A 12948-nucleotide genomic window follows, 5' to 3' on the forward strand; every position below is an offset into this window, starting at 1 on the left:
TACTCAACCACCTGGACTCCCTGAACTGGCAACGAAAGAGGATTTGGAAAAAACGAAATCAGAAATAATTTCTCAGATATCAGCAGAGATTGTGTCCATAGTGCAAGACATGATTAATAAACCTAGAGAGGACACAGATAAAAAAATAGAGGATCTGAGGAACATGATGGAATCCCAACATAGGAAACAAATGAAATCCATAAAACAGATGCAAACAGATTTCCAGGAGATTAAAAACTCCATTGAAAGTTTACACAGCAGAAAGAGCCAATGTGAGGACAGAATTTCACATATAGAAGATAAGATTGCAATTAGTGACCAGGAAAAGAAAAATTTCTTTAAAATAGTAAGGGACCATGAGAAATCAATCCAGGAGCTGCTAGACAATGCAAAGAAGAATAACATAAAACTGATCGGAGTCAATGAAGAAACAGGAGAGAGTGCAAACGACATTAAAAAAAACAACTGTTCACAGAAGTGATGGCAGAAAACTTCCCAAGCAGGGGAAAAAACTTGACGTACAGATAAGTGAGGCATATAGGACTCCAACTAGCCTTGATCAAAAAACATCTACACCTAGGCATATAATAGTTAGAATTCCAGAAACCAAACAGAAGAACAAAATTCTACAAGCAGTGAGAGAAAAGAAACAAATCACATACAAAGGAAAGCCCATCAGAATCACAGCAGACTTCTCAATACAAACCCTCAAGTCAAGAAGAGCTTGGAGTGACATATTTCAAGCCCTAAAGGAAAACAGCCTCCAACCCAGATTGATGTACCCTGCAAAACTATCTTTCAAAATGGATGGAGAAATAAGATACTTTCATGACAAAAAGCACCTTAGGAACTTCATGAATACCAAACCAGCACTCTAAAAAATTTTAGACAGTATCCTAGGAAAAGACAGTGAGAATCACAACCCCAGGAAGCCCAGCAGAATGTATCTATTGGGCATGACAGGAAATTAAACACAAAGGGGGAGAATCCAACAGAAAGAAAAACTCATGACAAGGATAAGTCAATATGTATCAGTTATAACCATCAATGTTAATGGTCTCAATTCACCAATCAAAAGAAATAGACTGGCAGAATGGGTCAGTCAAGAAGCAAGATCCAACAATATGCTGCATACAAGAAACACACTTAATTCAAAAAGAAACTCATAGACTCAAACTTAAAGGGTGGAAAACAATATTCCATGTGGCAGGAACCTGAAAAAAAGCAGGAGTAGCTATTCTCTTTGCAGATCAAGTGGATTTCCAACCAGAACTGATTAAGAGAGACAAAGAAGGACACTGCATCCTTGTAAGGGGAACAATCCAAGAGGAAGAGATGACAATCATAAACATATATGCATCAAACACTAGTGCGCCCAACTATATGAAACAAATACTAACAAACATTAAAAATCAAATAAGCACTAATACAGTCGTAGTGGGGGAACTCAATACCCCACTGTCACAAATAGATAGATCAACTAGACAAAAAATAAGCAACAAAATCCTAGCACTTAATCAAACTCTTGAACAAATGAACTTAACAGATGTTTACAGAGTGTTCCACCCCACAAAATCAGAATACACGTTCTTTTCAGGTGCACACAGGTTGTTCTCCAAAATAGACCACATACTCACTCATGGAACATGTTTAAGTAAGTGCAAAGGAATTGAAGTTATCCCCTGTATATTATCAGACCATAGTGCCATGAAATTGGAGATCAATAGCAAAAGAAACTGCAAGAATTTCATAAACACATGGAAACTGAACAACACACTTCTGAATAACCAATGGGTCACAGAGGAAATCAGACAGTGTCTACAATTAAATGACAATGACAGTACAACATATCAGAATCTATGGGACACAATGAAAGCAGTCTTATGAGGGAAATTCATAGCAGTGAATACTCATATTAGGAAAACAGAGCAAGCCCAATTAAACAACCTGATGCTGAACCTCAAGCTTCTAGAAAAAGAAGAGCAGAACAAACCCAAAGCTCATGCAAGGGAGGAAATTATAAAGATCAGAGCAGAAATCAATGCAATGGAGACTAAGAACAATACAAAAAAAATCAATGAAGCCAAGAGTTGGTTCTTTGAAAGAATAAAAAAAAATTGACAAACCCTTAGCCAACCTTATCGGAAAAAGGAAAGAAAAGGCCCAAATCCATGTAATTAGGAATGAAAAGGATGAAATTACAACAGACCCAGAAGAAATCCAGAGGATCATCAATACCTACTTTGAGAACCTATACGCCAACAAGAAGGAAAACACAGAAAAAATGGACAGATTCCTAGATACGTATGAATTACCAAAGTTGAACGAAGAAGACCTAAAAATTCTAAATGACCCAATATCAATCAATGAAATTGAAAACATAAATAAAAACTTCACAACTGATAAAAGCCTGGGTCCTGATGGCTTCACTGCTGAATTCTACAAGACGTTTAGAGAGGAACTACTGCCACTACTGTTTAAACTCTTCAATGAAATTGAAAGGGAAGCAATACTTCCAAATGCATTCCTGGAAGCAAGCATCACCTTGATCCCCAAAGCAGAGAAAGACCCAACCAAAAAGGAGAACTATAGGCCAATCTCACTAATGAACATAGATGCAAAAATCCTTACTAAGATACTGGCAAATAGAATGCAGAAGATCATCAAGAAGATCATACACCCTGACCAAGTGGGATTCATCCCAGGGATACAGGAATGGTTCAACATACACAAATCAATCAATGTAATACACTATATCAATAGAGCCAAGGACAAAAACCATATGATTATCTCCATAGACACAGAAAAAGCATTTAACAAAATCCAACATGCATTTATGATAAAAACTCTACAAAAAATTGGAATAGACAGTCTCTACCTCAATCTGATAAAAGCCATCTATGAAAAACCAACAGCTAATATCATACTAAATGGTCAAAAACTGAAATCCTTCACACTAAAATCAGGAACAAGACAAGGATGTCCACTATCATCACTCCTGTTCAATATAGTCTTGGAAACATTAGCCATGGCAATTAGACAAGAGAAAGAAATAAGAGGAATAAAGATAGGAAATGAAGAAGTCAAATTGTCATTATTTGCAGATGACATGATACTCTATATAGAAGACCCCAAGAACTCCACCAAAAGTCTACTAGACTTAATAAGCAAATTCAGTCAAGTAGCTGGTTACAAGGTCAACACACAAAAATCAATAGCTTCCCTCTACACGAGCAGACTCACTGAGAGAGAAATAGGGCAAACAATTACTTTCACAATAGCATCGAAGAAACTGAAATACCTAGGCATCAACCTAACAAAAGAAATCAAAGACCTCTTCTCTGAAAACTATAGCACTCTGAAAAGAGAGATTGAAGACGATATCAGAAAATGGACAGACATCCCTTGCTCCTGGGTAGGAAGAATCAACATAGTAAAAATAGCCATACTTCCAAAACTGCTATATAGATTCAATCCAATCCCATTTGAAATCCCAGCAGCATACTTCATGGACCTTGAGAACACAATCCAAAAATTCATTTTGAACAAGAAGAGACCAAGAATAGCAAAAGCAATTCTAGGCAACAAAGACATGGCAGGGGGTATCACAACCCCCAACTTGAAACTGTACTACAAAGCTACCGTGATAAAAACAGCATGGTACTGGCAAAGAAACAGACCTTAGGACCAGTGGACTAGATTAGAAGATGCAGAAACAACCCCAGACACACTCTGCCACCTCCTCTTCGATAAAGGAGCCAAACACCCTCACTGGAGGAAAGATAGCCTCTTTAATAAATGGTGCTGGAAAAATTGGGCTTCAACTGGCCAAAGATTAAAACTAGACCTGTATCTCTCACCATGCACTAAACTAAAATCAAAATGGATGAAAGATGTAAATTTTAAAACAGAAACGCTGAACCGGCTGGAACCGAGCTTAGGAAGAATTCTTGAAGACATTGGTGTAGAAAAACATGTTATGAATAAAACCTCATTTGCCCTTGAACTAGCACAAACAATCAACAGGTGGGATCTCTTCTTATTAAAAGCTTCTGCACAGCAAGAGAAATGACCAACAGTGTTAAGAGATAACCCACAATGTGGGAAACAATTTTCACCTGCTGTTCCTCAGACAAAGGTCTCCTATCTAGAATCTATAAAGAACTTAAAAAGATCAGACCTCCCAAATTTAAAGACCCAATCCAAAAATGGGCATCTGAAATAAACAGACATTTCTCAGACAAAGAAGTAGAAACAGCAAATAAACATATGAAAAAATGTTCAACATCACTGGTCATTTGAGAGATGCAAATGAAAACAATGGTCAGATTCCACCTCACCCCAGAAAGAATGGCTGCTATCAAGAAATCAACCAATAACAAATGCTGGCAGGGTTGTGGGGAAAGAGGAACCCTGCTCCACTGCTGGTGGGAGTGTCGACTGGTGCAACCACTGTGGAAATCAGTATGGAGATATCTCAAAGAACTAGGACTGGAAGTCCCATTTGACCTAGCTATTCCCCTGCTGGGGCTATCTTCCCCAAAGAATTACAAGAATCATACCACAGTGATATATGTGCACTCATGTTCATAGCAGCACAGTTTGTAATAGCTAAAACTTGGAAGCTGCCCAATTGCCCATCAACTGGAGACTAGATCAAGAAAATGTGGTTTTTTAATAAAATGGAATACTACTCAGCCATAAAAAATGAGAAATTAGAGACATTTATAGCTAAATGGATGCACATTGAGGTGATACTCTTAAGTGAAATAAATAGGGCACACATGTGTAAATACCGAATAGTTCTCTAGTGTGAGAAACTGAAAGTGTAAACAAGGACTAAAAGTTATAAAAGATAATGTGAAATGGGAAGAAAAGGGGCAAAGCGAAAGGGGAAGTGGAAAGGGTAGGGGAAAGGAAAGAAGGGAGTAGAATTAATATGAGACAATTAAAAAATGGAAACAAAGTCTTTGTAAATAGGGAGGGATGGAGGGGTTGAAGGGAGGGCAGGAGAATAGGGAAAAAATAAGCACCAAGAAAGATTATGTAAAGGTGCAAATTTCCAATGATGAATGTCATTATATTGTATACCTAAAATGTACCAATAAAATTTAAAAAAAAAAGAAATTGTAACTGCCAATACCTTTCCCTATCTTGTAGAGATCTCCTGACTTCTTCAAAAAGCATTTGTTTTCTTCCTTTGTATGATACAAATGTAATTAATTAAATTAAGCAGTAGTCTTTTGAGAGGGATAAATAGTCATGGGCAAAAGCATTTATAGGGTAGGACCCGGAGGCAGCTGTTGTTCTTTTCTCTGTCTGTCCTCTTGTTAAAATCTGTGCATTATTTTGCAGGGAGCCATGTCAGTGGATTCCATCACTGATCTGGATGACAACCATTCTCGACTGCTGGAAGCTTTACAGCTCTCCTTGCCTGCTGAGTCGCCAAACAAAAAAGAAAAGGCCAGAGATAAAAAACTCAGTCTGAATCCTATTTACAGACAGGTCCCCAGGCTGGTGGACAGCTGCTGTCAGTATCTGGAAAAACATGGTACGTAGATTTGTGTCTCAACTATCCAGTCAAGAATCACTCCTTTTAGCACCCAATTTCACTTCTGTGTTCCTTTGATTGGGCTTTGGACTAAAATTTCCTTTGTAAAGAAAGTGTACAGAAGTGTTTGCTTAAGAGATTACTGAGCTCAGCAAGATTGTTGGAGGGCAGGGAATCAGTTTGATGGTATTTGTATTGCTCAGCCCCCAAGGGTCCTCAGAAGTGACCCTGGCCAAGCAGTTTAGGAAAGGGTCACTTCTATCGGGTTGGATCTATGCCCACGGCCTCCTTCAACCAGACCAGTCACTTATATCTTTTTCATACATTGAGGTTTCTACAGTGTTTCCTTTAAAAATAAGAGCCTACCTTCTTTTAAGAAGGATTTGAAAATCATTGTTTAAGTGAATAGATGATATATCATTTTTAAAACAAACTTACATATGACTATTTGTAGTTTCATAGAAGACGTTCACTTAAAATTTCTCCAAGTCACCCCTTTGTAACTCAATTCTAGTCAATATCTTAATTTTAAAATCATGGACAATTCTTCATATTTTTGGACTCATCAAACTGCCGTGCTCTAAATTTGTTTGCCGTAGTGTTAGTATGCATTTTATGGACATAGGAAAAGTTTCTCAAATGCTTCTTTACTCTAAAAGTAATACACTTATTGTGATAAAAAAAAAATTGAAAAACTAAAACCCAAAGAAAATTCTGAGGCTACCATACAGACATGATTACTGTTAATATTTCCATCTATTTCTTTGTAATAAATTTCTAAATTTCTAATCATCTTGTTATATATGGAAATCACTGATAATAGAGTGACAATAAAATTGATATATTTAATCCCAATTTGTTTATACAAAATTTTAAGTGTAGTAGGTTCTTTCATTTTCTTTAGCTTATTTTTCATATATCTATACTATGTATATATATATATATATACACACATATATATATATATATATATATATACACACACACACATATGGAGGGGAGAGAGAGAGAGAGAGAGAGAGAGAGAGAGAGAGAGAGAGAGGGATTTGGACCAAAGTTTTCTTCCAAGGCCTGATTCTATTCCAGGCTTTCATAGTATTTTGACCAGATGGCTCCAGAAAAATTAGAGACACATTCAAATTCAAGCAAATATTCTAACATTGGTTGCTTTAAACCAATGGAAAAAGAGCAAATGTCAAAAGCATTTCTTTCATAAGACTTTATTTGCTTGTTTTTAAAATGGGAAGCAGAGGACAGCAATCACTTTAATCTTATAAACATTTGTCAGTGATGTTTTTTACCCTCTCTAAAATTGGTCTTGGACAATTATATTAGTCTCATCTATATTCTGTACCCAACACTTCCTCACTTGTATTTCAATCAAATGCTTTCTATACAATTAGGTCAAAACTGCTTAAGCATCTTCAACTGCCTAAAATTTCCATTTCCAAAAACCACTTCCATTTCCAAAAACCAGACAAAAATACTTGTATAACAGAGAGGCAAATTATATTATGCTTCTGGGATTTAGGCTGATTTGGTGGTGGAGCTGATTGCTCATTGTGCCTGCCCTGGTTTCTTGAAGTTCCTAAGCCTGATATTGAGGTGCTTTTGGGTCCGGTTTCCATTTTAGTTTCTGATAAAAAGGAAGAAAGATGATCACATCAATTTCTGGGACAGCACACAGCAAAATCCCATTTCTTTTTTCAGATTGTTGCCTTTTCAGTGTCCACCTGTCTTTATCAGTGACTGTCTTAAGTCATGATTAGTGAATGCCTAGACTGTATCTTGTCTTTGAGGAAAATCACTGTAGAGCTATGTCAGAAAAAGGCATTAGCTGTCTAAAGATTCTCATTTGTTCTCCCTTAAAGAATTAAATTAAATTTTAAAACCTTGAAATAGAGTATATAGACAATTGAAGTGCAAAGGAATTATAGCAATTAATATCTACTTATTAACAAGCTATTTTTAAATCACACTTTTACTGAGCTAGAAAAGTACTGTAATTGATGAAATAATGTCATAGAACTGGGCATTTCTAAACAGCCTAGAGAAATTCAGCCAAATCAATAGTCTCACTTGTATAGAAAATCCCCCTATGTGATATCTCACTTCTGTAGAAATTCTAAATATTCAGAAACCATCTTAGAATAAGAAAGTAGGAAGCTAAATTTGAAATTGCTCAGACCTCCTAATATATTAAAAATTTCTACCTTTCCCATAGGAGACTCATTCAGTTCATTCGGGGCTTTTTTCTTGCTATATAATAGGATATGCCAGATACTATTCTAAGTATTCTTTATGCATTAGTTAATTGAATCATTGCAGAAATTTGGAAGGGTACTTCTCACGTTTATTTTAAGATAAGGCAGTATAACTATGTATCTTATTCTAAATAGTGTGGTGTCCCTGTTCTTGAGTTTCCAGAGAGGTAGAAGCAATAAATTAGGCTGAGGATTTGTCCGTAACAAAGAGGAGACAGAAGTCCTTTGAAAACAAAATCCCACTCAAGTACAAACTACAAATATGTGCTGTTTTGCAAATCAACAGTAACTAGCTTCTTACTGCAATTCTCTCAAATTATTCTGGATATTCAGGATAACACGTTAAAGTGCAGTACTGATAAATGGGATATTTATTCATATCATCTTTTCTAACTAAACCCCCTGGAAAGCCAACCAAAATTGTTACTTTGGCAAGACTATACAACAAACATACAAAAATCTATTAACAATGTAAAAGCAATGATCAGCTACTTACTATAATAATGAAATCATTCATGTGAGTATCAGAAATATACACCCAGAAAGTTTGTAATGATATGCAAGACTCTACTTAAACAAATTGATGCTTACTCTGCTTTTGGATGGAAAAAATAATGTTATAAAGATTTAAATTCTGTCCAAATTAATATATATTGTACTATTCAGAAGGTTTGGGGTGGCAGATGAAAGGGACTCAGATAAAATAAGATTAAGCAAAATGCCCTCTCCCTAGAAAAACCAACAATCCTTATTTATATACTGGGAGTCTGATCTATATGCAGGCACGGCTGAATCAAAGACTCAGAGGACGTCATGAGCATTCTCTGTTTTCTGGCTTCATTCTCAGGCCAGTGACTTGGTGTGGCTCCAAATGGCCCTTGGAAGTGCCAATCTGGCATCATTCTCCTAAGTGATTATCCCAAGGGAGTGGAAAATGAGCTGCCACCAATGAAATAAACGTGGATGAAGCACATTAGTTTTGATAGTTAATGGCTGCCAAAGAAAAAGGACATTTGGACATTGTGAGGCCCCCAAAACTCTTGCATTCTTACCCACCTGAACCAGAGAAAACTCTGGCTTTAACTTTCGGCTTATAGGAAATCAGGGGAGAAAGGAGGATCTAAATGACACCATAGAGTGTCAAAAGTCCAGATGGTGGGAAGATGGAAAGTGGGAAGTCAATGGTTTTTTTCTGTACTGAGGATTGAACCTTGGGACTTCACCCTGACCTATAACCCCAGCCCGTTTTACATTTTCTATTTTGAGACAGAGTCTCACAAAGCTGCCCAGACTGGGCTCAAACTTGTGATCCTCCCACATGTTATTTCTTAATCAAACAAGTTATTGTGTAGGAGGAAAAATAGAAGGAGAGGAGAGAGATAGATTAAGAGACTAAAAGGCATATTGATCATATCACATTTGTGAGCCTTATGTGGACATTGACTAGAAATTTAATGCTATTAGAGATCTAGAAAGTTCTAATGTGTGGTAGTGATGTTGCTTGTTAAAGCGATCTAACTTTTTAGAGCACTGTTGATGTTTTAGGTCAGATAATTCTTTTTGTGTATTCATTAACCCTCTAATTCCACATCTAGAATATTACCCTAAGACAGTAAGACATGTGATCAAAGGCATCTACACAGAATCATTCAGAGTAGAACCATTTCTAATAGCAAAATAAACTTGTGTGTTTTGGGGGGACTTATATGCCATTCAGAGGGGTAAGTGGAGGAAATTGTGTCTCATTCATACAACAGAGTATTTTGTATCCATTTTCAATGACAATTATGGGAAATCTTTACAGACATAAAAATTCTTATGACCTAATATTGAAATAAAGCATTAACATTCTCCCTGTTAACAGACAGATAGATAAAGATATTTGTATGTAGTATGATCTCAAGTCAGTATAGATTTTTTCATGGAGAAAAGGCTGAATAGAAATAAATCAAAATTTTAAGTAATTATTTAGACATCAAGTCTGTTTTAAAGTATTATTTTACATTTTCTTTATTTTATAGACTTTCTTTAAGAAGTGTGTTTTAATTATGATCAGACAAATAAGAAATATCTATTTTTAAATTAATAAAGAGCTCAGCTCCCTATAAGATTCATGTTTTTGTAATTACTCCAAATTGTGAAAATGTTTTATTTTGTATGGAGTTGTGGAAAGGCATAATATCATATGGAGATTTTTTTGTAGAAATGTTTAATAAAATAATTTTGGTGCTCAAAGAACTAACATTCATAAATAGTGTGGAATGAAGAAGAATTACCATATGCTGTTAGTTAATATTGCTCTACATGTCAGCTCTGCACTAGCATTCTGCTCTATTTCTATTTTGATTTCTTCCGGAGTCTCAAGCCATAAAATAAAGCTCTTGATTTTATTTGCTCATTTTCAGGCCTCCAGACAGTGGGGATATTCCGAGTGGGAAGCTCAAAAAAGAGAGTGAGACAAGTAAGTGAAAAATGAAGATTATATTGTCCATTTCACTTCATGCTTAACGGAATTACCATGGGAAAACTTCAAGCTGATGCAAATTCCCTTCTGAATATCTGTACCCTCCAACCGAATATAGTAGAACTGAATGCCAGGATATGAAGCCGCACAACTCAGAAGCTCAGAAAAGGTGTTAGAGAGTTAGGACCAAATGATTGAGAGAAAATGTCTGCAAGTGTCTGTGTCATTTTCAGCCAAAGAGAACACTTTTATAAACATCTTACTGGGTCTGTTAAAGGTGAAGATTCAGAAAGTACCTAATCAATAAGTTACAATAAATAGAAAGCCATTGTATACCACCTATTTTCACTAAAGTTTGATATGAAAATGCCATTAACATTATCATCACATAAGGTGCTAAGTTTAACCCTTTACTTTCTTTTTTTAAAATTAACTGTATTGATACACTTCTGATATACATAATGATCACATTCATCTTTGGAAATTTGTATCTGTACATAATATATCCTGATTCTTCTTTTCTCCTCATTCTCCTTCCCTCCCTTCAGCCCTTCTTCCCCTCCCTATTTATAAAAGCTTTGTTTCCGTTTTTCCCCTCTAGTCTCTTTTTTTTCTTTTCCTTTCCTTCTCCTTCTGCCTTGCTTCCCTTCCCATTCGAACATTTTCTTTTTACTTCCCAATATCTGTCATCCATTTTGTTTCTTATTTACCCTTTGGGTTTCTCACACAAGAGAAATAATGCAATATTTACACGTGTGTCCTCATTTCAGTCAAATGCATGGTCTCAAGGTGCATCCATTTTCCTCAAAATGTCTCAAGTTTATCTTTTTATGGCAGAGTAGTACTCCATTGTATATAAAAACTACATTTTCTTTATGCATTCATCCATTGATGGACATTTGGGCTGTTTCTAAGACTTAGCTATTACAAATTGTGCTGCTATAAACATGGGTGTGTGCATATCACTGTGGTATGATGCTTCTAATTCTTTTGGGAAAATACTAAGAAAAGGAATAGCTCGGTCAAATGAAACCTCTAGTTTAATTTTTTTTGAGGTATCTCCATTCTGATTTCCATATTGGTTGTACCGACTTACACTCCCACCAACAGGGGAGAAAGTTTCCTTTTTCCCCACAGCCTCACCATATGCCTTTACTTTCTCAAAAATAAACAATTATTAAGTTTCCATGGAGCCATTGATCCCCAATTCAACTTTCATGAGAAAAGTATACTCTTTGGTTTTGTTACAACATTCTCACAACAATAGTTTGATATTAGACCATCAGGAATAGGTTCCTGTGATCGGACAAGTGTCTGTGTTCATGATGGCTTCATAAAAGGTAAATCATCTTCTAAAATGAAGTCATTTGTTGGTCAAAGAAAATTAAAATACTGTTTTCACTCTGTTGCTCCCATCAAAAGGACATAAAGGACTCAGCAATTCAAAAATAAAGCCAAGTGAAAATAAATTTTAGTTGGATGAAGCTAAAGAAATTATATTTGTTCATATTAATTTAAAGTAATTGAAATAAATGCTCTCTCATGTATTTCTTTTGTCAAGCCAAAAGGAACTTTCAAAAGAAGAATGTTTTCTGCTTGGTTTTTAATATAAATGCTCACACAAGAGACTATTAAATATCTAACATTTTACAACAGGACTTGCAAGAAGGAAGATAGTAGAGCAATGTTTCTCAGGCCCCTACCTGTAGAATAGTACAGAATGTTTTCCAAAAGATCATTTCATTGACTCTGCCCACCAGCTATGCATGTAGCTCCCTTCATCCCCTGCTTTCAAGGCTTAGAGAAATTTAGGAATTTAATTCCAGATGACACAATTTAACCAGTCACTGTGACTTCGTAGGCAAAGCTGTTTCCATGGTCCAGCCCATTCTTTCTGCATGTGTGTGTGCTCAGAAAAGAAACATGGTGTATCTGAGTAATCACAGATGGAGTGGCACTGGTGGAAGAAGGCCTCTTCATTCTGCCTGCCAGACACATGCTTGTGGCAAGTTGTCTGGAATCAATGAGCGGTTCGGGGCAGTGATAGGGATTTTAATCAGGTGGGCAGCTGGCAAGTACCAGAAAATATTCATCACTTACGTCTGGTTCCACCAAAGGAAAAAAATCTTTGCATAGAGATTTATTCAAAGGTTACCCAATAAAATTATAATTAGTGGTTACTCAGAGCTAGATTCCAAGTATGAAATATATTCTAATTCACTCACCATTTTAATGGTGTCACTTTGTAGCACCCTGTACTTTTTCTTCAGGAACACTAATCAAAACTTTAAGAGCTAATCATTTGTAAGATCACCTGATTATCACCTCATCTCTCTACTTGTCTGAGAGACGGAGGAGGGTAGGGACTTTGACTACCCTCTTTGCCTTTCTTTCTGTACTTCAAAGGCCTGGAATAGAGCTTGGTTCACAGAAAAATGCAGTAAATCTTTGTGGAATAAATGGACAAATGAATGATTGAACAAATGAACTATTATAGAAGTTGATGGCACAGTTTAAATTCACAGACTTTTATTGCTATTTCTACAACAGAGAGCTATGCATAAGAATAGTTGAGCCATCAGCGGTGAAAGCAGGATGTGGAGTTATTGCTCTTTTATTGCTACTGTGTTTTCCTGTGGCTTTAAATGTTAATGGACTGAGTTATGATT

The 12948-nt window shown here is 36.0% G+C and overlaps 1 protein-coding gene across 5 annotated transcripts in view; it reads left to right on the forward strand.

Annotated features, from left to right (window-relative positions):
• Window positions 1-12948, forward strand: part of Arhgap6 (Rho GTPase activating protein 6) — a 499561-nt gene that overhangs the window by 448004 nt on the left and 38609 nt on the right. For all 5 annotated transcript variants that reach the window (XM_021249114.2, XM_021249115.2, XM_004871022.3 and 2 more), the window contains exons 5-6: window positions 5356-5551; window positions 10221-10276. In XM_021249114.2, coding sequence (XP_021104773.2) covers window positions 5356-5551; window positions 10221-10276 — 252 coding nt within the window. The remainder of the gene's footprint in view (window positions 1-5355; window positions 5552-10220; window positions 10277-12948) is intronic.

Source organism: Heterocephalus glaber, unplaced genomic scaffold, assembly GCF_053883595.1.
Source record: "Heterocephalus glaber isolate CG9 unplaced genomic scaffold, H.glaber_assembly_v1.0 deba00001594, whole genome shotgun sequence".
NCBI classification, from domain to species: Eukaryota; Metazoa; Chordata; class Mammalia; order Rodentia; family Bathyergidae; genus Heterocephalus; species Heterocephalus glaber.